Here is a 27289-nt window from a genome sequence, read left to right as displayed (position 1 = left end):
GATCTACCGCCCTGCTCTGGGTGGCAGGACTAGGAACCATTCCCGTTTTCTAATCAGATTCTCTCTGTCGCCGGTGGTATCAACATTGTTGTTACTTCCTCCTGACTAGAATTCTTTTTTCACAACGCTTTTGATCATATTTCGCTGATATTTGGTGACGTACTTGGATCGTTGTTTGGCATTCGCTATCGTGGACTGTTTTTTGGACTTGGTTTTGGAATTCGTGAATATGTCTGACTCTAGTGTTAGTTTCAGAGTGTGTGAATGAGGGCTGTAAGGTGAGGATTCCGAAAGCTTCGGTAGATCCTCACACTACATGCAGTGGTTGTAGAATGGTTGAATGCTCGATTGAGAATACGTGTAACGAGTGTGAGAAACTGAGTGCGCAAGAGTGGAAGAATCTAACTTCTTACTTAAAGAAATTAGAGAAAGATAGAGAGAGGAACGCGGCTTACAAAACCCGCAGAATGTCTACATCTCGTGAATTACTGTCTAGTTCTGTAGCTTCTTCCTCTGATAATCATGCCCATTCTGTTTCAGCCCGTTCACAAATTGCTAATCCCTCTAGTTCTGCTTCGGAAATAGCGGAACTCAGAGCTTCCCTTCAGAAAATGCAGGAAAAAATGGCAGCATTGGAAGGTAAGGAAAGTGAATGTGGTTTCGCTAGTGATATTAGTGTCCCCAGTGTAGTGGAGGGGGCGTCTGGTCGTCTCTGCGACGCTCCCAGGCCTAGACCTCTTCCAAGCTCCCTGGTCCCGGAGGAGAAGGAAAGTCGAAAGCCGTACGGGGGTTGTGAGAATCCCCAACGATCAGGCGTCCCTTCGGCAGAATCTGTCACATCACAAACTGCCAAGGACCGCTATAGGAAAAGCGTCCTTCGAGAGTGCTTTTCGTCTTCTAGTTCGCCCTCTCCGAGAAGAGGATGGAAGGAGTCGAAACTTTCCCGTCCGCTGAAGAGGAGTATGAAAGAACATGAGCTCAATTCTAGCCCCGAGCGCTTCTCTGAAGAAGATGCGCCTTCGGTAATAAAGAAAGGCTAAAAAGAAACAGTCAGACTCTTGGTCTGGAAGGAGATCCATAGAGCCGCCTTTCCAGATCTCCCTCTCCTGATTCGAAAGATTCCTCAACCAGGAAAATTTTAATGAATGTGCAGGAGCAATTAGCCTCGTTGGTAGGAGTTCTTGCTAAGGAGCCTACTCGTAAGAAGGATGATAGGCTTCCTATTAAAAGATCAAAATACCGATCCCCTGTCACGCGCAACGAGCCTTCCAGGGGAGGGGTCGCACAGGCGACCATCTCCGGTGGGAACGGAGCGTTAGACAGGAGAGAAGTAAGAAAGGAAGTTACTCCTGTCAAGCGTTTGGCGCCAGCCAGGAGCCAGGCTCCGAGTAGGCGCAAAGAGCCAGAATATTCGGTTCAACGTTCAAGATCTTCAACCAAGCGCCAAGATTTAACTGAAGAAGAAGATCCTGTTAGGAGTAGAGCGCCTGTTAAGCGCAATGTACTTGTTAAACGAAAGGCGCCTACCATGATCAATACTCCTACTAAACAACATACGCATTCTAAAGATCAGGAGTATTTGGAGAGACATACTCCTGTCAGGCGCCAGGAGTCTTCTGACCTCGATACTCCTACCAGGCGCCAGGAGTATTCTGAACTTAATACTCCTCCCAGGCGCCAGGAGTATTCGGAACAAGATGCGCCTACCAGACGCCAGGAGTATTCGAAGCGCGTTGCGCCTGCCAAGCACCAGGAGTATTCCAAACACGTTACTCCTTCCAGGCGAGATACTCCTGCCATGCGCCAGGCGCATTCCCTGCATGAAGAGCCTGACATCCGACAGGAGTCATCCAAGCGTCAATCTTTTAGCAAAGTGAGAGTAACTCTTAGTCCCTCTCCAATTAGAAGTGCTTCTTCGGAAAGGAAGAGAGTAAGGGAAGAAACAGAGGAAAGAAGGGAGCCTTCTCCTTCCGAGCCTATGAACCCAGAAGATGCTTCGGAGGATGAAATGACTAGTAAGGAAGGATTTTCTAATTACAAAGTTCTTTCGTCCCTTCTTTTGGAAGAATATGGAGATTCTTTAACGCCAGCCGCTCCTCCTTCTCCACGCTCTCTGTTTTCGAGCACGAAAACGCACAAGTCTTCCTCTTTCCTGAAAATGAAGCCTGCTATATCTATGAGGAGGGCACTACAATCTCTTGACTCCTGGTTCAAGAAGAAGAAGGAGTTAGGAAGGACAGTCTTTTGTATGCCTCCTGCTAAACTTACGGGGAGGAGAGGTATTTGGTACGAAACGGGAGAAAATATGGGATTGTCTCTGTCCGTTTCGGCTGAGTCAGACTTCTCGAGTTTAGTAGACTCATCGAGAAGACATGCCTTGAATTCAGCAAAAGTAACACAGGGTCTTTCGGAAACGGACTACCTCCTCAAGGGACTTTTTCACACTTTAGAAGTTTTTAACTTCCTAGATTGGTCCCTTGGGGTTCTTGCCAAGAAGTCTCATGAAAAGGAACAACTGGACCCAGAAACCCTAAATAACATCCTCACATGCATTGATAAGGCTGTTCAGGATGGATCGGCTGAAGTATACTCCCTCTGTGGTGCAGGAGTTTTAAAGAAGAGGGCGGTTCACAGTGCTTTCCTCACGAAGGCCGTCTCTCCTTCGCAAAGGTCCGCCTTATTGTTTGCGCCTCTCTCAGAACATCTTTTTCCCTCGCAGTTGGTGAAGGATATTGCCCATTCACTGACTGAAAAGGCCACCCAGGATCTCCTTAGACAATCCTCAAGGAAAAATAGACCTGTGGCCAGTGAGGAAAAGAAAGTGGCTCGTCCAGCTCAGCAGCAGCCCTTTCGAGGAGGCCTTCCAGCTAGATCTATCGCCAGAAGGAAGTCAACCGACAAAAGGGGCAGGGCTTCCTTCCGTCCCTTTAAGAAGGGAAAGTGAGAAATCTATCCTCCAAACACCTGTAGGAGCCAGGTTACATTTCTTTGCGAAAGCCTGGGAAGACATAGGATCGAATCCCTGGACGATGTCAATCATCAAGAAGGGTTATTACATCCCATTAAAGGACAGTCCTCCCTTGACAACATCACCGAGGGAACTGTCCGCCAGATACAAGGACCCTGTTCTGATGGATACTCTTCGTCAAATGGTGGAACAGATGTAGACAAAGAGCAATAGAGCTGGTGCTGGATCGCAGCTCCCCGGGGTTTTACAATCGCTTGTTTCTTGTAGCAAAAGCCTCGGGGGGATGGAGACCGGTACTGGATGTAAGTGCGCTGAACAAATTCGTAAAACCACAGAAGTTCAGCATGGAAATGTCTGCTTCAGTCCTTGCAGCACTGCGTCAAGGAGATTGGATGGCGTCCCTAGACCTTCAGGACACATATTTCCACATCCCGATCCACCATTCGTCGTGGAAGTACATTTGATTTATGTTCGAGGGAAGAATCTATCAGTTCAGGGCCCTGTGTTTCGGCCTTTCCACGGCTCCTCAAGTCTTTACGGACGTGATGAAAAATGTATCAAGACACTTACATCTGAAAGGGATAAACGTCTCCCTGTACCTGGACGACTGGCTCATCAGAGCCAGGTCTCAAAAGCAGTGTTTGGAGGATCTGTCAACGACACTGGAATTGACAAAATCATTGGGATTGATCGTGAACCTCGAGAAGTCTCAGATGATCCCCAGCCAGAATGTGGTTTATCTGGGGATTCAGATGGATTCTCGGGGTTTTCAAGTTTTTCCCTCTCAAGAGAGAATAAGGAAAGGCTGTACCACGGTATCGAGCTTCTTAGGGAAAGAGCGCACTTCAGCGAGGGAATGGCTGAGCCTTCTGGGGACCCTTTCCTCGCTCGAACAGTTCTTTCCCCTAGGAAAGAGACATCTTTGTCCGCTTCAGTTCTTCCTGAGAAGAAGTTGGAGTTGGAAGACAGGACAGCTCTCGGACACGTTTCCAATCTTGGAGGAAATAAAAAATCATTTAAAGTGGTGGTTGATTCCCTTAAAAGAAAACAAAGGAGTATCCCTGCAAGTACGGAACCCAAGCCTGACATTGTTCTCAGACGCGTCGGAGTCGGGCTGGGGTGCAACATTGGGATCCAAAGAAGTGTCAGGCACCTGGTCGGCAGAACAGGTGTCATGGCACATAAATTGCAAAGAGCTTTTAGCAACTCACCTTGCGCTAAAGAGCTTCGAGCACATGGTCAGAGGCAAGGTCGTACAGATAAACTCAGACAATACGACCGCTCTGGCTTATGTCAAGAAACAAGGAGGGACTCACTCTTTCGCTCTGTACGAGTTGGCAAGAGATCTGTTGATTTGGGCGAACCAAAGGAAGGTAGTTCTTCTAATGAGGTTTGTCCAAGGGGAGAGGAATGTGAGAGCAGACAGACTGAGCAGGAGGTTCCAGGTCCTTCCCACAGAATGGGCACTCCACTCAGAAGTCTGTCAGAGCCTTTGGTATCTTTGGGGGAAGCCTCAAATAGATCTTTTCGCCACATTCCTCTCCAAAAGGATAGACACATTTTGTGCCCTAGTGGAAGATCCCAGGGCTTATGCAACAGACGCCTTTCTCCTGGACTGGTCAGGGCTAGAGGTTTATGCTTTTCCCCCGTTCAAGATACTGGGGGAAGTAGTCAGAAAATTTGTGGCATCCGAAGGAACCAATATGACTCTGATTGCTCCGTATTGGCCATCTCAGATTTGGTTCACAGAGGTGATGGAGTGGACAGTGGACTTCCCCAGATCTCTTCCAAACAGAATAGATCTGCTCAAACAACCCCACTTCGAGAGGTACCATCAAAACCTACCCGCTCTTGCTCTGACTGCCTTTCGACTATCGAAAGACTTGTCAGAGCGAGAGGGTTTTCTCGCGAGGCAGCAAGCGCAATTGCTAGAGCCCGCAGATCATCTACTAGGCGAGTGTACCAATCGAAGTGGGAGGTTTTCAGAAGTTGGTGCAGGTCGAAGAAGCTGTCCTCTTCCAGTACCTCTGTGACCGAAATTGCGGATTTCCTTCTGTTTCTTAGAGAAAAGTCGCATCTCTCTGTACCGACTATTAAGGGGTACAGGAGTATGCTTTCAGCAGTCTTTAGAAACAAGGGATTAGATCTAACGAATGATAAGGATTTGCACGACCTCATTCGTTCCTTCGAAACATCAAAGTCAGTGGAACCTAAGGTTCCAAGCTGGAACTTAGATGTGGTTCTTAAATTTCTATCCTCCGAAGAATTCGAACCACCACACACTGCTTCATTTCGTAATATCACTAGAAAGTGTTTGTTTCTGATGTCTCTTGCAACGGCAAAAAGAGTTAGCGAGTTGCACGCCCTTGAATCACGAGTCGGCTTCAAAGGAGACTCTGCAATTTGTTCTTTCCAGTCTCTCTTTCTTGCCAAAAATGAAAACCCTTCGAATCCCTGGCCCAGGAGCTTCGAGGTAAAAGGACTTACTAGTTTGGTGGGCAGAGAGGCAGAAAGATCCCTTTGCCCAGTTAGAGCTCTTAAATTCTATCTAGACAGGAAGAAGCAGTTGGGGGGTTCGCAAAAAGGTCTTTGGTGCTCAGTAAAAGACCCCCAAGAGAGCAATGTCCAAGAACGCCTTAGCCTTCTTTGTTAGAAGTGTTATTACGGAAGCTCATAAGAATTGTCCAGATGATTCTTTTAATCTTTTAAGAGTGAGAGCCCACGAAGTTAGGGCAATTGCAACGTCTATTGCGTTCCAAAGAAATATGTCACTTAAAAACATTTTGGATGCAACTTATTGGAGATGCAACTCTGTGTTTGCATCTCATTATTTAAAAGATGTGTGAGTTACGTATGAGAAATGTTTTCTCTTGGTCCGTTTGTGTCAGCACAGACGGTTCTGGGTAAGGGAGCTAGCACCGATCCTTTATAATGTATGTAACCCTCTTGTTGGATGTGTTCTTGAGTTTCCTGTGCATGGAAGTGTCAGGTGTCGCACTGGCGACCTTCACTTCTCTTCACTAGGAGATCGAGTGACAGCTGACTTTTAGAGGGGTACAAAAAAAAAAAAAAAAAAAATTTTTTTTGTACTATTGTATGTGTGGTTATTGAGTTTGTGGTTGTTTGCTAAGAGTTTGGGGATAGCTCTTGGCAATCTTAGAACTAACACGGGTGTTAGGTTCGGGTGATCGGGATCGGTTGTGTGCTCCTTAAATAAAGGCGTGTTGTCATATAAGCGGATGTGCTCCCATTGACAAATGCCAGTTAGGCTCTGTCGAGTAAGTGGATGATACCCCATCGACAGATCCACAAGAACTCTTGGCCACAGGTCACTATCTCGCTAAGGCTCTTGAGGTGAAGCAGACTCCTAGACAGCAGTCAAGAAGTCTTCCACCTGATAAGGTAGAAACCAAGGTCTATAAATACCTACAACATATGTTGTTTACCTGTCTAGTCAGTAGTTAGCTGTCTCTTGCCCTCCACCAAAGGGTGTCAATCAGCTATGTATATATCTGACAGGTAAGTTGAATGTATGAAAATGATATTGTTATGATACAGTAAAGTTTCATACATACTTACCTGGGAGATATATACAATTGAAGACCCACCCAGCCTCCCCGCAGGAGACAGGTGGAAGAGAGAATCTGATTAGAAAACGGGAATGGTTCCTAGTCCTGCCACCCAGAGCAGGGCGGTAGATCACCTGACCTACCTGTAGCGAGTGCCGCGAAATTTGAATTTCTGTCGGGGACGACGGAGTCGATAGCTATGTATATATCTGCCAGGTAAGTATGTATGAAACTTTATTGTATCATAACAATATCATTTTTCAGGTCTTTTGTGATGGAAAAGACATTGGTCTTTCTAGTTTTGCCTTGGAGGTTCGGAGTTGCGTGTACACTGTACAAATAGAACTTTAGCTAGATTTTGAGGTTCAGAAACCAATTTACTAGCTTCCCTCCTTCTATTGAAAAGAGAACACCATAGACCTCTGATCTCTTGTTTTTTTGCTGTACGTATAGTATTATTCAAGCTGTTGTTTAAACTTTTACAGCTATTTTTGGACAAGTTTGCATCCAACCTAAGGTTTATGGTTGGGCTCACATCACCAAAACAGTGCTTTGGACTCAGTCTCTTTCCCTCCTTCATTCCTTTATAATTGTTTACAGAACCATTCTGTGTTTTTGTTGATTTGGTGGATGTAGGAACCTGTCCTGTGACTTCGTTCTGTGTCATCTTCATACACTCTCCTTTAAAAGCAGGGTTGACTATACAGCTACCTATTTATCTGATTATGCATTCTTTAATTGGAAAAGAAAGGATTTCTCTGAACCCTCCTTAGGCTGTGGTTTGTAAGGGAACTAAAATCTAGTACAGGGATGCCGGCTGTATTAGAGGTTGAGGATTTCACCTTTCCCTGCTCATACACTTAAACTGGGAAGCTGGCTTATCAAGATATTGATGGACTGCCCCTCCAGTCTTTCATCTTTGGCACAGACTGTTTGGGAATTGGCAGACATTCATTACGTCATGTTGTGATTAATTCAGAACAGTGCCTGTCATGTTTTGTTCGCCTTAAGGGGACCCAGCTGGCTAATGCCATTTTTTAAGGACAGGACTTTGACATTCATACCACTTACTAACATAACTTGGGACATCTCCAAACTGCATATGATTTTTGTCTCTGAAAATAACCTGAAAATAACCGTTTTTCAAATTCTACTCCTCCCTTTATACTTAAGAACTGGGATTACTACCTCTAATCAAATGAATTTTTTTTTTATATAAAAGTAATTTTTTTGCTAGATTGAATTTTTTCATTTTGGTAGAAAAGTAAACCCTATAAATCAGGAAAAAAACGTAAGAAAAAAATGAAACAAAAATTGGAAAAAAGGGCTACATTTGATTGTTCTATAATGTCTTTCTAAGTTATATACCAAATTTCAATGCTATAGCTTTAAAACTGAGGGAGAAGATATAATTTGAAGGTCAATAAGTAAAAGTTTTGAGATACGGGCATTCAAAATTTTTCTTTGTATTTTTCAAAGATAATGTTAATGGATCATGATTATTATGAATTTTATATTCCTTTTTGGGTATTAGTAAACCAAAACTATGTTATTTATCATAATTTAATCATAAATGAAGATCCCTTTGCTCAAAGATCGTAGCCTGGGGCACTGCATCAGGTGAGACAGGGCACTCCTTATGAAACACTCCCTCTCTCTCCTTCACTAACTCAAATAATATCGCCGATATTATGATCTTCTGAACTCTTATTAGAGTGAATTTTCTTCTTCTGTATGTTAACAAAATGTTTTACTTGTCTTTTCCAATATGGCGTGATAAAATTCTTGCCGAAGCAAGAAAAAAAAAAGACGTAAAAGCAAGCGAATGTCAGAGATAAACTCGAAGTGTACTCTTTCTCATGTTTATGCTTGCACTGAAGGGTGTAAGCTCATAACTTCCCGTCGTGGAATCTCTACAAATGCCATTGCTCACAATTTGTTTGATAATAATAATAAAAAATTACGATAACAGAAGAAATAATGCATTTTCTTGTTTGGATCAATGTTTTGGCTTAATGAGTTAATTTTACTGATTACCCTGTAACTATGAAAGTAAGAGGAATTTTTACGAAATTTTTCGTATATGCATTCTCCATTGTCATATGAAGCTCCATGAATTTTTTCACGACTGCATTTTTCGCCCTATACCACCATATATTGGCTTACTGCCGGCCCCCTTAAGAGTAAGCCTCCATATAAAGACAAAAGCCTGTATCCTTGTAGAAACAAATCCAGTTCAGGATGATTTAAATTTTTCTTAGATATTCAGGGCTGACATAATTTATCATAATATCACCTCAAACCACCCATGCATTTGTCCATGTTGTCAAAGTAAAAAGTGATGTGTTAGTGACAGGAGAGAGGAAAGTACTCCGTCCCTCATTTACCGGCCACCATTAACCACCTTATCATTAAGCTTCAGTGACTGGACTAGCAGGCTGTTGCTGAAGATGTATCCCTACAAAAAACTTCAGATTTGTATATTTAAGAAAAATGCAAATTATCAAATCAGATTTTATGATGTGATGTCTATCAGAAAGGTTATGAAGAAACACTCATATCTGGATCTTAAAAGAATTATTGTTTGCAGCAAATAAGTTTGTGTATGAATCCTTTCAAGAAAATTGTTCTGAATTAGTTTTAATGGATAATTCTTATGTATTAGTCACTGATTATATCATCGGCATCATAAGCATATTTAATTTGTATTTTCTTCTATTAGTTCTGAAGTGCAAGTTCAAGTCCTGATATCCAGCTTGGCTCAGGTTCGTCTTTTTGCTTCAAAGTATGGAACAGCTGTTACTCGATACAAGGAAACATATTATAGCGACAGATCACAGGTTTGTTTTATTTATTATTTTTTTTTGCAGTAAAATATGTTTCTCTTGCTTGTCAGATTTAAACTCTTTATGTATTACCCATGGATATAGAGAACATACCACACATTTTATTACTTAATTTTGGACTTGTTATTGTCAAGCACCTTGAGACATTCAAATCAAATATACACAGGGCTAGAATGAGGTGTATATTATTAGATAAGGGTAAAAAATTAGAGCAGGAAAAGATTGAAGTTGGTTGTCAAGTAGGAGGAGAACCAAGGGAGCAAGAGAAAAGTAGAAAATCGAGAGCTGGAAAGAAATGTTTGGGCAAAGAGACATGCATCATCATCATCATCATCATCATCATCATCATGAATAGTTTTGGTCAGCTTTGCCCTTTATAGGGTTTGATGGTAGATAGACAATGGATAGAATGTTTATTGCTATATAATGTGTACTACAGTGCATTTAAATAAAGGTTTTAGGACATCAATGTTATCAAAAGGAATTATTTTTTGTTTTTTTTTAATCAGGGCTATGACATTAAAGAACATTCTACCTCTTGCAACAATATTTTCTTTAAATGAGATGCTTGTTTATGTTGCAGATGTTTAGTAATTAGATGTTTGGCAGTGGTTACACACTGGGAGACCGGTCTGATTGTATGTATTACTCATATGTCATATGGATCTGCCAACTAAACATTTTAATTAAAATTTTCTTTATCTAGAGAGAACTGCCATGTGTAGTGGTATAAAATACCCCAGAGCATATAAAACCCTCCCTCCATTTCAACAGGGAAAGCTAAGAAAAAAAATCTTTGATGTTATCGAAATATAGTGTATTGTTACAGTGTGGCAAAAAAAAAAACTTGAACAAAACATGCACCTAAGCTGGCAGGAAAAATCCTTTTAATGATAATTATTCTACTGTAATTCACAAGAGAAAGCAGAACCAGTTTATCTATATCAAAAAGCAGTAACAGACTACCAGTAGAGATTAAATACTACTGGTGAAGCAGGAAATCAGACACAGAACAGAATAGAACCATCTTTGACAACATCATACATGAATGGAATAATAAAATTTTGGCAAGAATTAAAGAAAAAAATAACTTCTGATGCAGCAGAAAGCATGTTATAAGATAACAAACTAGTTGTACAGTTATCATACACAAAAGCCCAATAAGATATATTGAAAACTTTGATGTGCTTTAACAAAAAATCTAGTCATCTAATCTTGAAATTTTACATAAGAAACTTACCAAGTAATTACATAGGTAAGTGCTTCCTACCTACGGCAGCCTAAAACATAAAAAATAGTAGTAGCGCTAGCATTTGTCCAGGTGTAGTTAACATGCGTTGCCCGTTATCAGGACAGAAAGAGGAAACAACCTGACAGAGAGCTCCAATTTGTTTTCTGTCGGCTTTCGAGTAACATTGGTGGGTGATTTTGGAGTTCTTGATGAAGTACTTTGATTTTTGCTGTACTTAGAATGTTGGATTCTAGCACAATGACTGTTAGGTTTTGTATGGAAGGATGTAAAACTAGATTAGCTAAATCTTGTTATGATCCTCTTACCAGATGTGTAAAATGTAGGGGTCAGGAGTGTAAGAGAAGATCACTTACACCGAATGTAATGAGTGGGACGATAATTTTAAGCAATGGAATGTCTTTAGGTCCCATCAGGACAAAATGGATAAGGATTGGAAGAGAAAGGTGGCTAATAGATTCGAAAGTAAGCCTAACTTAGAAATTGTGCAAGATACAGAATTAGTAGATAATAGCGCTGTTTCTTTGCCTTTGATCCCTATACCTTCCCCCTCTTGTCTCACTAACTCTTATTTCAGGTTCCCATGCTCCCAATCTTAACACCATTGCCATTCTTGAATCAAGGTTTGATAAGAAATTCGAGTTTTTAGTGAGTGCAGTGAAGGAATTGGGTTCATCTCTCAAAGCCTTACTGGAAAAAGACAGTATTCAAAGTGCAAGTGCAGAGAGTGTAGAGGTAGAGAATGTGGCTGTCCGTCCTACTGGTGCTCCTAAACAAAGGTCCCTGTCCTGCTCCCCTGCACCGGGGAGAAGACATACCAGGGGTTTTACCCACGGGCAGTATCTTCCTCAGTTGAATCTGTTGACCGACCCCAAGTTTCAACAGAGCACCACTGGAGAGGTGTCTCTTTCAGTGCACATTGTTTGTCATCCAAATCCCATGATTCAACTTCCAGCAAGAGACATTGAGAGTGCTATCAAGTTTCTTCATGGCCTCTCAAGAGGCCTTCTGCGGATGCAGACAGCACCCTTCTGCCTTCCAAGAAGTCCAGTGAGGCTAGTTTCAGTCCTCAGCCTTCATGCAATTATGCGATGCTGCCTCCTGCTTCTTCGGTGCCTCCACCTCGCCCTACTTGGGATAGCCTTGAGTCTATCTCTCAACTTGACTGCCCGTTTGTGGCTCCTAAGTGCAAGACCGAACCTCATAGGTGCTCTTCTTATTCATCTGCAAAATCATATCCCTTTTGGACTTGCCCTAATCCCTGGGCGTCTTTCACCTGATTTGGTGCGTCGATCCTGTTTAACTGAACACTTGGCTCCAGCACCAGAGCACTTGGCGATGCCGCCTGCTGACCTGGCACTAGTTTTGACTTGCAATCTGTCTCATACATTGACTCAGGACTCTTTGCTTGCACCCCTCAAACAACAGTTTTGAAGAAAACCCTGGCACCTTCCAAGTCAAATAATTTGACTGTCGCCCATATTGTCAGGTGAAGAGGATGTAGGACGGGATTCCTCTCCTTCGTCTGCCTACTCAGCATGATTGAGATATTTTCTCAATAATTTCTCAGATTTTATCTCGCCTGCGACACCAGTATCCCTGGCTTCGACTTTCCTTGTGAGGAAACTTTCCTTCGATAGCTCAGCTCTGCCTAATTAGTTCTCTTGTCATCAGTGAAGAAAGTTCTTAGAGACGTAGACACCTGGTTGGCCTCTAAGAGGGAGCTGGGAAAGGCAACATTTGCCTTTCTCCTGTGCAAGCTCATTAAGAGAAGCTATTGTTTTTATGACAATCTCTTTTCCTTGTGTATCCTCAAGAAAAGAAAGTTACGGTGCTTGTTCACCACTAAGGGGCTAACCATAGCACAGAAGTCAGTGCTGTTGTTTTCCCCGTTGGATAAGTCACACCTTTTTCTGTAAAATCTGGTGCAAGATATTTCATTGTCATTGCAGAAGAAGTCAACCAACGACCTCCTGGCACAATTGACAAAATGGCCTAGAGAATCTCATTCTAGCCCGGGGAAGTCTTTTCCACCTCTCCAACCCCAGTCCTTTCATGGTAGAAGACAAAGAAACCAACAAAGACCTCGCACAAACCTGCAACCCCCCCCCCCCCCACCCCCCCACAAGATTTATCAAGAAGATAACTTTTAAACCAGCAAACAAGTGATTGGATATTTTTTTAAGGGAATGGAGTCAGAGTGGAGCGGAACCTTGGTGGTCAAGGTATTAGAACAAGATGAACTCATAGAAATTTACGGCCCTCTCTCAAGAGATGGAGTCCCTACTAAGCAAAGGAGCAGTGGAAGATCAAGGATCAGAAGGTTTTTACAACAGACTTTTCGTAGTCCTCAGGTCATCGTGGGGCTGGAGGCCTGTCCTGGATGACATTGCCCTGAATTGGTTTGTTTTGAAGATGAAATTTCAAATGGAGACAAATTAGTCAATCATGTCAGCCATCCATCAAGGGGATTCAGTAGTTACCCTGGATATGAAGGATGCATATATCTGCATCCTTGTGCATCCAGATTCCAGAAATTTTCTCCATTTTGATTTTCAATAGTACTTCAATTTAGGGGCCCTATGTTATGGTCTGCCAATGGCTCCACAGGTTTTTACTGGTATCCTTGCTCCTCTTGGCAGATGGCTACACCTCAGGGGAATAAATATATTTTATTTAGACAACTGGCTTTTCAGATTCCAGTCAAAGGACAAATTCACAGGAGACCTGTTGAAAACTTCTTCTAACAGAGACACTATAGCTGGTTCACTTAAGGTGGATTCTTGGGTGAGCCCTTTGCCTACGAGACGTTTGTTTGGCAGCCGCTGATTGGCTGGGAGCTGCCTACCTCCCGGTACCAGCCAATCAGCTGTCGCCAAACAAACTTCTTGTAAGCATAGGGCTCATCCAAGAATCTACCTTAAGTGAACCAGCTATAGGTATTTTAATGAACACCCAGAAGTCATAGATCATTCCCTCTCAGCGAATTCTTTATTTAGAAATCACTCTGGACTCTCTAACTTTTCAGGCTTTTCTCTACCTGAAAAGAGTTAATTCTTGCCTTCCTTGTGTCAGAGACATCCTGACTTTTCAAGCCTGCTCGGCAGCTCAATGGACGAACCTCTTAGGGATGTTGGCCTCAGCCGAGAAGTTCGTGATGCTAGACTGACTTCACATAAAGCCGCTATAGTTTTACCCGAAGGTGAATTGGAGCAGGAAGATGTAGTCAGGCTCATTCATTTTCCCAATTACGGCTGAGATAAAACCGGATATTCTATGGTGGTCGTCAGAAGAAAGTCTTCTGGAGGGGAAGTCTCTCCTGTTGAGCCCTGACCTAGACTTTTACTCTGACGCTTCAGAAGTGGGTTGGGGAGCTCATCTCAGAGATCAGGAAGTATCAGGGACATGGTTGTAAGTACTAAGAAACTGCCACATGAAAGTGAAAGAATTTTAGGCAATCCATTTAGGACGGCAGGCCTTTTCCTCCCTTGTTCTCAGAAAGATGTTAACGATCCACTCCGACAACATGACAGCTCTGCCGTACATCAGGAAGCAAGGAGGAACCCACTTCTTTTCCTTATACCAAGTGGCTCAGGAACTTCTTTGGGCAGAAAGGGATCAGGTTTCATTACTGACTCGATTCATCTAAGCCAGGACAAATGTACAGTAGTACCTCGTACTTCGAACTTAATTCATTCCAGAAGGCTATTCGAAGTACGATTTGTTCGAAATATGAAACGAATATCCCCACAAGAAATAAAGGGAATCAGGATCATTCATTCCAGCCAACCCAAAAAGTCCCCCTTTTAACATTTTTTCTATTATTGATGTGTTCAAAAGTTAAATTAAGAGTGTAAAGTAATGAAACATTGTTATATGAAGTCAAATTTTCTCAATTTTATTTTTTCTGTGTATGATTTACAAACTGTTTAGTAAAAATGGCGCCGGCAGGCTGGGAGATGGAGGGAGGAGGGACGGGAACCCATTGAGCAAACTCAATTGGTTGCAGTATGCAAAGGTTGATAACAAAATCAATTTTATTCACATATTAGGTACAAAGATAATCAAAGGAATCAATAGTGTGTGTGTGTCTGAGAGAGAGAGAGAGAGAGAGAGAGAGAGAGAGAGAGAGAGAGAGAGAGAGAGAGAGAGAGAGAGAGAGTAATCAGCCTGTTTACACTTGGATCTAAAGTGCACGAAAGAGATTAATTATGCCACAATTCATCAACTTACTGTTAGCAAATGGCAGACTTTAAAATTTGAGGATTTTGCAAACAAATAAGTAATAAGTCAAGAATGCAAGAAAAGGAAAGAGATTAATTATGCCACAATTCATCAACTTACTGTTAGCAAATGGCAGACTTTAAAATTTGAGGATTTTGCAAACAAATAAGTAATAAGTCAAGAATGCAAGAAAAGGAAAGAGATAAAATAACTTTTCATAAGGAAGTCGCTTAAACAAACAATCAAAGGCATGCAGAAGCTGAAAGCGGCACCAGTTTGTTTATTACAAAGCTGAGTTACTTGTACAGTAGTAAAAAAAATTGTAAAAAGCTATTGTAACTTGGTTGGTATTGTACCGTAACAAAAATAAAAGGGATTTGGGCAGATTGAGTGTAAGTGAAAGAAATGGGCAAATAATCATCCCAGAGCAGCTGATAAGTCAGTGGGAAGCAGAGCCCTTTTCTCTCTCTCTCTCTCTCTCTCTCTCTCTCTCTCTCTCTCTCTCTCAGCGCACCAAACACCGACTCGAGAAAGCTTCTTTTTTTTTTTTTTACTGTATTGCATTTGTTTTCATGTTTTATCAGTGTTAAGTATTTTGTGAAATAACATTTTATTTCTTATGTGAATTGGTATTGCTTTTACGTACATATTATAGTAAATATTTTACTGTCTCTTCTCTCCTCAGTACCATGATGCACGATAACTTAAAATCATTCATTCATTATTCCTTGAAAATATAAACATTCCCTCACTCTACCTCAGGGTAGCTGTGTATCACTGCAATGACGAATAATTTTGTTAATCATTTGTGCTAAATTTTATTGCGAAAAGCTTTGTTCTTTCATTGTTCATACGCGAACAAATCTTCGGTCTTAACAATAGGATAATTTCTAGCGCCTAGCTGGATCCAGTTAAAAAGCAGATGAAAGCAAGGAATCTTGTGATATCTGGCAATGCATGCGTAGCTCGGGTGAGGATTAGTCAAGGACGACGCTGCTACATCATTTTACTGTTTTGTTAATATTATTCAACTAGACCGTCTCACTCGGCTCACCGAACACGGGCTCAATTAAGACACTTATTTTTTTCTGTATTGCATTAGATTGTTTTCATATTTTATCATTACGTTAAAGTTATTGGGAAATTCCCTTTTTCTGTGAATTGTTACTGCTTTTACATACATACAGTAATATTTTCACTCTCTCTTCTCCTTCTCTCCTCAACATATCAACGCTCCCTCGTTCAGTCTCAAGTCAGCTGGGCGTGACGTCACCGCGGTTACATACGATTCTATTCATCTTCTATGCTAAATGTTATATTGAAAGCTAAATTTTATATTAAATGCTTTAGACTTCTATTTATTTTGTCGATTATTGTTATCATTAACTATACAGTGGACCCCCCGTATTTGCGTTCTCTGGATTCGTGGACTCACACATTCACGGATTTCTCTCAGGGACGTTTCCCTGCATTATTCGTGGAAAATTCGCACATTCGCGGTATTTTTCTGAGAAATATCTACAAATTCCTGGGTATTTTTATCAATTTAATCATAAAATGCACTTTTTGTGATACAACTATTAAAAAAACCAAGTATGAAAAGTTTTAGTGGGTTTTTCTTGAGTTTTCACTAACAAAATAGGCTGTTTTTAGCATTTTTATAGGGGTTCCAAACATTCGCAGGTTCTAACTATTCATGGGGGGTTCTGGTACGCATCCCCCGCGAATACGGGGGGAGCACTGTATATTGTAAATGAAAAAATAAATTTAATACAGTTTAACTTGTAAGACCCAGTAGGCTGTCGAATACAAGTACTATAAACTAGATAAACTGTCAGTTCAAAGTACGAGCATTTGTTCGACAAACGATACAAAATTTTCTCGAAAATTTTGTTCAAAAAAGGGAAAGTTTGACATAAGAAATGTTTGTCAAACGAGGTACCACTGTATTAGCGGAAGGGTTGAGCCATTGGAATAAAGTCCTTCCAACAGAATGAACTCTAGATCCCTTAGTTTGCAAGGACCTGTGAAGATTGTGTGTTAAACCCTCCACAGACCTTTTTGCAACCTCAGAGAATCACAGACTACCACGATTCTGCTCTCCAATCCCAGACTCTCTCACTTGGAGGACAGATGCTGTTACAGGATTGGACTAGTCTAGATGAGTATGCCTTCCCACCCTTCAGTATGATCAGGGAGGTGATAAACAAGCTATCTTCTCATCAGAATGTCATGATGACTCCGATTGATCCCTTTTAATTAATATTAATGTAAACACATTAAAATATCAATACAATTGACCCCAGTATTCACGGGATACATACCACAACCCCTTGCAAATAGCTAAAAGCTGCGAATGTGACACCCCTTTAAAAGTGCTTTTAACTGTCAATTTTGATAGTTCAAACACCAAAAAAAGTCTAAAATTGCTTATACCTGAGTGTTTTTATAGTTTTATTACAAAAAATGCATTTAGTCACAAAAATAATAAGAAAATTCAGTATATAATTTGTGAATATTTCTCTGTGAAAAATCCATACAGAGAATGGATAAATTTTCCGCTAATAATGTTGATATATGTTACACAGAAAAATCTGTGATTAGGTGAAGCTGTAAGGACCATGTCCTTTTGATATTTTATATTTATTTCAACAACTTGCCATTTCCAATTTCTATCATTTTATGTAGAATTCTCTGGCCTTTCCGCCAATATAAATATCATGTATGTACACAGACTACGTCTGCATTTATTTTTATGTATGTATATGTAAAGAAACACAAATTGTTGATCTCTACGCGCATACCTCGTCGCCCAGACTCGGATACCACATGTCCATCCACACCTGTTAATGTAGACCCCACTCTCGGGCAATAAAGCGTCAATACCCAGATACCTGCCTCTGTCTCTTGTCCTCACAACTGGTGACCTCCCGGAGTGACGGTAACAGCGATTTTGGCCCCTGCCATTAACGGAATCACTATGCACTTACCTTCAGAGAACCTTTAACGGAACTACAAGGCGATACATAGTCTAGGTCTCTGAAAGCTCCTTTCCTCATTCGAAGTGTATGGCTCCCGGCATTAACGACACACGTAGACCACACTCAGTCATTAACAGAACCAAACGGTGACTAGTCTTGACTCTGACGAACCCGACAACATTATCAGACTAAACACAGCACTTTTGCATTTTTGTGTGTGAGACAAGATACGAGGATGGGTACCTGGGTGCTGATCAGCCAACACACGGACTTTGCCTCCATTGCAAGACGCCAGATACCCCTTGACTATCATCAACCGATCCACTAGGTGGCCCAAGGTGACTCTGATGACAGAACCCACTACTAGCACCTGTGTGGAGGCCATTCTCTCAAGCTGGATCAGCCGCTGCGGTGTACCGGATGACATCACCACGGACAGAGGTTCTGCCTTCCTGGCTCGCCCACTGCCACACCTATGGGCCTCCTTGGCTTGCCCGACTTGCAGCTGCACCTGTGGGCCTCCTTGGCCCTCCCAACGCTGTTCCTAAAGCTTCCAGCACGTCACTTCACTCCATGGACGTCCCTGAACGACACTCCACGCCGATGCTGCACCTCCTTGGCCCGCCTGATAGGAACGACACTCCACAGCAATGCTGCACACCCAACACCTCTGCCACACCTGTGGGCCTCCTTGACCCGCCGGATGGGAACAGTGCTTCACAGCATCACCGCACACCTGACGCCACTCCCGAAGTTCCTTACATATTACTCCGCGGCGGTGGATGCCCACTGACATCATTTGAACCCCCCAGGCACCGCCAGGGGAGGCATCCTGTCAGCTAAAATGCCGAAGGACTCAGCTGTTGATGACGCCCCACAACAAGTGATCTCATTGGCACTAGGTCGACTCCTGCCTCTGCAACGATACCACAACTAGAAGTTCCTCATTGTATTTAATCTTCCAATCATTTCATATTAATTGTCTTGTAGCGGTTAGTATTTGTAAGGACAACGTCCTTTTGATATTTTATATTTATTTCAACCACTTGCCATTTCCAATTTATATAATTTTATGAAGAATTCTCTTGCCTTTCCGCCAATATAAATATCAAGTATGTACACAGACTATGTCTTCATTTATTCTTATGTATGCAATTTAGAGTTCATGGAAAGGTGTTCTGTTTATATCTATTTTATTAAAATGCCGACGTTTCATATTGCTTTATACATTTTCCAGGCTGAAAAATGATTGAAATAAATAATGCTTGTATACATTAAATAAGGATTATTTATAATATTTACTTAAAACACCATATTTACATCTAAACCAGGACAAAGAGAAAAAAGAAATTGTCAATCTCTGTGTGCATACCTCTGTCGCCCAAACTTCAGTACTACATGTCCGTCCGCACCTGTTAATGTAGACCTCGCATCAGTACCCAGATACCTGTCTCTCTCTCTCTTGTCCTCACAAAGCCGTGAATCCGGAACTGTGAATAGGAGGGGTTCACTGTAAAATGTTAATGTAAACTCCCTCAAAATCACAAAACAGCTGTTTCCTGATTCATTTGTTTTACTGATGTGAACATACCTCAGTTCACTCCCCTCCTCTCTTTTTATCGCTTAGTACATGAATCTAGCATCCCCGATTGAGGCAAAGGGGCCCATGGCATCGATGTGGATGTGTCCAAACCACTGCCTGATTCTGTGTGCCGGCTGACCAACACCCAGGTACCCATCCTCGTGATTTGTCTCACACCAAAACACTAATTAAGCGCTTTATATGGTGTTGGGTTTGTCAGAGTCAAGACTAGTCGCCATGTGGGCCCATTAATAACTCTGAGTGCAGTTGAAGGGTGTGTGTCGTCAATGGCGGAGCCAAACCGTTCAAACGATGCTAGGACACACCTAGGGAAGGTGTGCCGTAGTAAGTCCGTTAGTGGCGTCGGTGTCGACCGTGAAAAGGAGCTTTCAGAGACCTACATTGTAACTCCGTGTGGTTCCGTTAAAGGTTCTCTGAAGGTGAGCGGCTTGTAGTGAGTTCGTTAATGGCAGGAGCCAAAACCACTGAGTCACCGTTACTCCTGGGTCACCAGTTGGCAGAGAGGCAGGTATCTAGGTACTGATGCTTTATTACAGATGAGCAGGGTTGACATAGACAGATGCAGACGGATATGTAGTACCTGAGTTGGGTCTACAGAGATCCAAGCATGCAGATAGAGAATTTGTGTTTCTTTACCAACACTTAAACATAAATAACTACAGATGCAGTCTGCACATATAAGTGATAATTATATTGGCAGAAAGGCCAGAGAATTCTACATAAGATGATATAAATTGGAACTTAGCAAGTCGTTGTAGTGAAATAAAAATACTATTAGTGAAGGATGTTGTCCTTACAAATACCTCCCCCAAGACAATTATTATGGAATAATGATTGGATGATAAAAAAAACATTAAAATGTCACGGAGGCAAGAGTTGACCCCATGTCCTTGTGATCACTTGTTGTGGGGTGTCGTTGACTGCTGAGTCCTTTGGCGTTCTTGCTGACAGGATACTTTGTGTGCGGTAACGCCTTGGGGCGGGCCGAGGGAGTCCCCCCAGTTGCGGCAGTGGCGTTGAACAAGCCGAGCAGGCCCACAGGTGCAGCAGCAGCATCAGGCAGGCCTACAGGTGCGGCAGTGATGTTGGGCGGGCTGAGGAGGCGTTTAGGTGTGGCAGCAATGTTGGGCGGGCCAAGGAGGCCTACAGGTGCAACAGCGACGTCAGGCAGGCCAAGCAGGCCCAAAAGTATGGCAGTGGCACCAGGATGGGCTGAGGAGTCCTACAGGCATGGCAGCGACGTCTGGCGGGCCTAGGAGGCCTACAGGTGTGGCAGCGATGTCAGGCGGGCCGAGCAGGCCCCCAGATGCGGCAGTGGCATCGGAGGGGCCGAGGAGGCCCGCAGGTATGGCAGTGGCATCCGGGGGGGCCAAGGAGGCCCTCAGATGCGGCAGCGGCGTCGCAGATGAATCTACTGTCCCCAGATTGAGGCAAAGGGGCCAACAACATCAATGTGAATGTGTTCGAACCGCTGCCTGATTCTGTGTGCCGGCTGACCAACACCCAAGTGCCTGTCCTCGTGACTTGTCTCACACCAAAACGCAAATTAAGTGCTGTATATATGGTGTTTGGTTCGTCAGAGTCAAGACTAGTCGCTGTGTGGGATCACCAGTTGTGAGGACTAGACAGAGAGGCAGGCATCTGAATACTGATGCTTTATCACAGATGAGCGGGGTTGACATAGACAGGTGCAGATGGATGTGTAGTACCTGAGTCGGGTCTAGAGAGATCCAAGCATGCAGATAGAGAATTTGTGTCTCTTTACTGTAATGGTAATCGCTTCATAGCAAAGAATTACGAGTTAAAGGAAAGGAAAACGCATCTTCAAGAAGTTCTGCAGCACGGATGATTTCGCGCGTGTTGGAAGTGCCTGTTCTCATGATGGTTCTAGAATCGGCAGGAGTTTTGTGGAACTTGACAGGCGCCGATGTGACGTGAGAAACGCCGTGATTTCTGATGCAATACCTCGTCTAGATTCTTCTAAGAAGTTCCGGTAATCTTGGGAGTCTGTGACGTTCGCCATAGGCCCTGCCCCCAGAATGCCATATAAATACAACAGACGAAGTAGGAGACGGCAGATCATCAGTAAGAGCCACAGATCAGATTATCGGTGAGAGATCAGCAGCAGAGATCATCAGAGTGAGATAAGAGAAGAAGGACGAAGGATCAGAGAGAAAAAGGCGCTCGAGAGTTGGTTGGTTGAATTCTGGTCAAGTCGTCGTCAGGAGTGGACGACCGAGATATTTTTGACGTTGAGCAAGCCTTGAGAGAAGAAACTTTCTACTAGAGATTTCGAGGAGTTCCTGCCCTTTGAGTATCAACAATAGACCTTTCCTTCCGCAGTACGGAGTCAAGAAGATGACTAAAGTTCCACCGTTCTCCTTTGTGAAGCCATCGCTTCGAGTCGCAAAACTGGCCAGTAAGTATTTGAATTACCCCACTTTTTCCCCAGTTCACGCATTGTAAGATTTTGCCTTTTTTATGTAAATAGGAGATACCATTCTGACTTTATCTTTGTTAGTAAGCTTGTAAATAAACCTTTGTTGTGTTAGTGTTTCTTTCTATATTCATATCCCCAGTTTCAACTGTTGGTGTTTTAATTCTTTTTGTTTATCATTATAACGAACTTGGAGCGAACATCTCTCAGAGGCCGTAACATTTACCAACACTTATTCATAAATAACTACAAAAGCAGTCTGCACACATACATGATGATTATATCGGCGGAAAGGCCAGAGAATTCTACGTAAGATGATATAAATTGGAACTTGGCAAGTCATTGTAGTGAAATGAAAATAGTGAAGGATGTTGTCCTTACAATCAGTAAAGTATTATGTCACTTACAGAATCCATTTACTCAATCCCCATCTAGTCAGTTCAGGATTCATGGCTTCACCTACGTATTTGCAGATGTTTTGGTGGAAGTTATCCCCTGAATTATTAGTGAAAAATTCAATCATTCACTGACTCTTTTGTCACTGAATGTTCACTTAATTACTGTTTTTATGACTAAATATATTTTTTATGATAAAATTATTTATTGATTTTCAAATACATATTAATATTAATGTAAATACAGCAGAATATCTGTAAAATGTATTTTTTAAAATCCATATTAAATAGTAAGGTGCTGTACTACAGTAGTCCTTAACTTCAAAGTTTTTCCCTATGTACTGTAAAAAGAAAACCAGACTGCTTAATACTGTATGAGAGAAAATGGATCTACCTGAATATAGGGGTAACATGAATAGTTTTCACTTTTAGTTGTAAGCTATATATTTTTAAGGGTAATGTTATAAGATGACTTTGAAATGATATTAAAGTGCTTTAAATGATAGTTGAAGGTATGTTCTGTGCAGGATGATAGTTTAAGCATTATGCATTTGGTGTTTGAACTGTTAAAATAAGCACTTATAAATGTTTTTAGAGGGGTCTTTGGTGTTTGACTTATTTAAATAGCCATTGTTCCAGTACGATATAAAAACCATCGGTCCTTTTACAATAGGAAGGTAACTAGCGGCAGCTGGGATGGTCGTAAGCTTCGAACAAGGGAGTTCGGTAGTTAACTGCTTGTCCGACAGTGCGTGCGCAGCGCGACTGGGAGGTGAAGAACCACTTTTGCTTTCGGCCGTGTGTGTGGAGGACGCGTTCGTCATCGCTCTCTGCCCACTTCATCGTAGTATGCTTTGCTTTTGTTGTGAATTTTTCAACTTGGTTTGTCAGTGTTTGAAAGTGAATTGTAAGTACATACCGTCTTTTTCATCTTTTATTACATTGATTTTATGGATCATCGGACATGGAGCTATCCCCGCGCCCCCCCATCAACCTTAGAGTGTACCCGGGGGTGGAGGCCCGCAAGTGTGGGGTCTTTCGCTCTTTTCATTTTCTTTTTCATTTTCATTTATTATCATGCCCTTTGAGCTTAGTGCCGAGGGTGTGAATGCTCTCGGGCCGAGCCTTGTATCTTTTGTGTGAAAGTGAAAGTGAAAATTGTAAGTACAGTATTCTTTTTCATTTTCATTTATTATTATCATTATGGATTAAGGATTCCACTCATTCCCGGGAATAGATCCTCATGCCCTTGCGCTCGGTGCCGAGGGCGCGAATGCGCTCGGGCCGAGCTGTGTAACATTTGTTCTAATTGGTCAGAGGTGCAGTGGGTGTTGTACAAGGGCAGGAAGAAACGAAAGCCTGCCAAGGAGTCGTCAAAAAGCTCTCCCGCGACTCCCTTGGTTACCGATACTTCATCTCCTATCCTGCCCCCCTGCTCAGCTCCCACGTATGGCGCCTTTCCCTTCGGGGCGGGGGTCGGTTTCATGGTCCTTCTCTTCGCCCAATCCGTCGAGCGTAGAGGAGGGCGCTCATTACCCGATGTGCATTTGTATTTGGGGTCTTCCGTTCGCTCGGGGTAGGGCTCGCTCCCCCCCCCTAACTTTCGACTATTGCTTCCTCAAGGCTCCTGCTTCGGGGGACGACCTTGGCCAGGTGTGGATGTTGCTGGGACTTCAGGGCACGCCGAGCGTCCAGGGGCTGCTCCAGCATCTGGCGGGAGCTGTGCCAGTCACCCATGGAGCGGTGACCACCACTGCACGATCTCGTCTCCAGGGTGCGCCGCCCCTCTTCACCTGGTTTACACCCCTCTCGTGATGTCTGTGACGCAACGGCAGCCGTGCAGGGCCCGATCGCTGCCGTGCCGAGGAGGGGCGTCCCTCCCCCTCCGGGTTCTTCGTGCTGCCAGCCCCGGTCTTCCGTTGCCCAAAGAGCTCGCCCCTGGACCTGCCGCCGGTACCCAGGATGTCGCTGGCTGCTGCCCCGTCTCCTGGAGTACCTGCCCTGTCTGCTGTACCTGCCGCTGTTGCTGTTCCTGCTGTTCCTGCTGTTCCCGCACCTGCCGACGTCGTTCCAGCCCACGGTGTTGCTGCCCCAGACGCTGGTCCTTCCGGACAGGTGCAGTCAGGCCCTGTTGCTTCGGCAACAGCAGCCCCGGCTCCATCCTGGATGGAGGACTTGACGCCTGTCCTGAGGGAGCCGACGAAGAAGAAAAAGAAGCGGAAGGTGTTGTCGTTGTCTTCGTCGACTGCTGCCGCCTCTTCCCCTTCGACTCCCAAGGCTTCCAAGCCGAGGAAGAAGAAGGCTGCCTCCTTCCCCCCTAAGAAGGCTCCTTCGGGAACTTCTAAAGGCCTGTCTCACTCCGGTGGGATGGGGGGTCCTTCTGCTGGTCCTCCTGCTCCTTCGGGAGCAGGTTCCATCTCTCTTCCGCAAGGAAGAAGACGACGGGGGACCAGAGGAGTACTGGCTAACACCGGTACTTCCTCGCCTGGTGTGGGGGGGGGCTGCCGCTACACCAGGTTCCGGCTCGGCCTCTCGCTCGCGAGAGGTACCGAGTGTACAGGCACCCGCTGGTGACCGTGCATCCAAGGCCCAGATGTCCGAGTTTGCTCGGCGCCAGGACCAAGGCACGGAGCAGAAGGCTGGCGAGAGCCGCTCAGGTGACGCTCGCTAGACCAGCAATCGCTCTCGTAGCGACCAGCTGGTTACCAGGGTTGCCGTGACGGTCCTAGACCAACCACAGGCGGAGGCTGGTAAGAGGTCCCCTCGATCGCAGGAACCAGCCTCGGCTGGTTCCAGCGGTTCGACGCACCATGAGAACAGGCACCGGCCCCATCACGACAGTGGTCTCTGCAGGTCCCCTGACCACAGCTCCCACCGGGACTGGACGGATAGGGGGACCAGCAGCAGCTCCCCTGACGCACGGGACCGGGGCCGCTGTTCTTGGGCCAGCCGCTCGCCCCAGGGGAGCGGCACAACCAGGCCTGCAGCTCGGCAGCCCCCCAAGCACACCAGTTCTGCCGGTGAGCGAGGGGGGAGCGTCAGGTCTTCCTCTCCTGTTCCTCCAACTTCCTCGGGTTACACCGGGAAGGGCGAGATAACAAGGAGTGATCGTGAGGGGCGCGCCCCCCCACAATCCCGCCACGACGTCCTACGTGCCAGGCACGGTCCTCGGATCGACCAGGTCGTATGCGCAAGTGACAGGAGGAGACCGGGAGGGGTCTGGCGCTGTTCCTCCCTCTAAAGAAGGAGGGTCTCTGGCATCGCTCTTGCTGGAGGGGCTTGATGATCCTACTCCTCAAGATGCGGGCACTCCTGAGATCCAGAGGAATTTTGCTAAGGTCATTGTGCTGATTCGTCAGCACAACGACCTCGGGGAATGATCGCCAACCGCTGGTCCAGACCAGCAACTCGACCATCACTGTGGTTGATGATCATCACAGTCCTCCCAGCCTACCGGTTCTGCTGGTAGGCAGGGGAGGACTTCTCATAACAGCTCCCCTGACATAAGACCGACGCTCCGTTCCTTGGTCCAGCTTTTCTCCAAGAAGCCGCTAGTCCAGACCTGCAGCTCGATCGCCACCGTTGGTTGACGATCGCCTGCAGTCCTCCCAGCCTACTAGCATGCTAGTAGGCAGGGTAGGAGCATCAGGTCACCCTCACCTGCCCCTTCAACCTCCTTAGGCTACACCGGGAGGAATGAGGCAAGCAGGAGTGACTAGGAGGGGGGGGCTGGCAAGGACGAATGATGCTGCCCAGACTCTTGGAGGGACCATCACCGCTGTTCACGTGACGGTCTGTCTGGACCACGCATTCAAGAGAAACCTACAGTACGAGTTCGTAACCCTCCTCGGGAAAACTTTTTCTCCTGACGATATGTTTTCCCAGACTTAGAGGTCATTGCCGCAAGGGGATGGCTGCTCATACTCGCTTCTCCAACTGCTAGTTCCACTGGGAAGGTGAGCGAGTATCCAATTCCTCCCCCATTCCTTCTCTCCTTACAGCTACGAGGGAAAGGGGAGGGATCCTGCAGAGAGTTCTCTGTAGGATTCCACGTTGGGGACTGCGTTCCTGGGGGGACCTTTGGGTCCTACCGGACGTAAGTCCCCGTTGTTGAGGAAGGATCCTGCCCCATCCTCGATTTCTACGGGAATCGGGAGGACCACCAACCGTTGATCGTCTGACGAATTCGGTGGGGGTTTCGCCAAGCGCTTAGAATTCTGCGGAATTTCTAGCACTCTCAAAGTGTTTGGGTTTTTTTACGATCTGCAGACACTTGGGTGAAACCATGGTCCAGAGTGGGCTAGACGAGAATCCCCGATAATTGTTACTACGATAATCGGGAATCTCGCCGAATGCTCGAATTCTTGGAATTTCTAGCGTTTGGAAGAAGGACTGCTGCTGAAGGAAGAGTATCTCACAGTAGGTGACCAACCCTGGCATAGAGAAGAACGGACAGTAACATCCAGTTTGGCTTGAACTATCGTCTTCGGTATTCTGTTATCACCATTGAAGTTTTCCTTCAGGGAAGACGTCTCCTTTACTCTCTTGATTAGAGAATTAAGGGTGTCGGCTTCCAATCCTTATTCTCATTCCTCGAATGGTAAAGAATTTAGGATGGAGGTCTTTGTACAGGAACCTACAAATATACTACGTATATTACCCTTGCGACATGATTCTGTTAATCAGTTGAATTGTCCAGGGCGTAGGCACATACCGTAGTTAACTCTACGGATTGTGACCGAGACAAATAGTATCTTAATTGAACTGCAACTTGGGACTGCCTGCAACCTCCCAGGAGTTATCAGTTTCGATTTTGAGATACTTATGGTATTGTTATGACAACACCACCTCAGCTTTTGTATTCACCGAAATCCGTTTCGTTTAAATACAATTGCTCAAGCGTATTTTTTTACGCTCGATGGTTCTAGCTGAACATATTCCTTCTTGGAATGGATTACCTGGCAACTCAGGATGACGAGTGAGCGAGAGCTAACTGTGTATGGGGCTGCCGACGCAG

The 27289-nt window shown here is 44.3% G+C and overlaps 1 protein-coding gene across 6 annotated transcripts in view; it reads left to right on the top strand.

Annotated features, from left to right (window-relative positions):
• The window catches only part of LOC135198406 (exocyst complex component 3-like), a 322829-nt gene that overhangs the window by 244771 nt on the left and 50769 nt on the right, over positions 1 to 27289 (top strand). For all 6 annotated transcript variants that reach the window (XM_064225949.1, XM_064225970.1, XM_064225981.1 and 3 more), the window contains exon 11: positions 9260 to 9377. In XM_064225949.1, coding sequence (XP_064082019.1) covers positions 9260 to 9377 — 118 coding nt within the window. The remainder of the gene's footprint in view (positions 1 to 9259; positions 9378 to 27289) is intronic.

Source organism: Macrobrachium nipponense, chromosome 23 (assembly GCF_015104395.2).
Source record: "Macrobrachium nipponense isolate FS-2020 chromosome 23, ASM1510439v2, whole genome shotgun sequence".
NCBI classification, from domain to species: Eukaryota; Metazoa; Arthropoda; class Malacostraca; order Decapoda; family Palaemonidae; genus Macrobrachium; species Macrobrachium nipponense.
The sequence above is the reverse complement of the archived record's forward strand: the minus strand, read 5'-3'. Positions and strand labels throughout refer to the sequence as shown.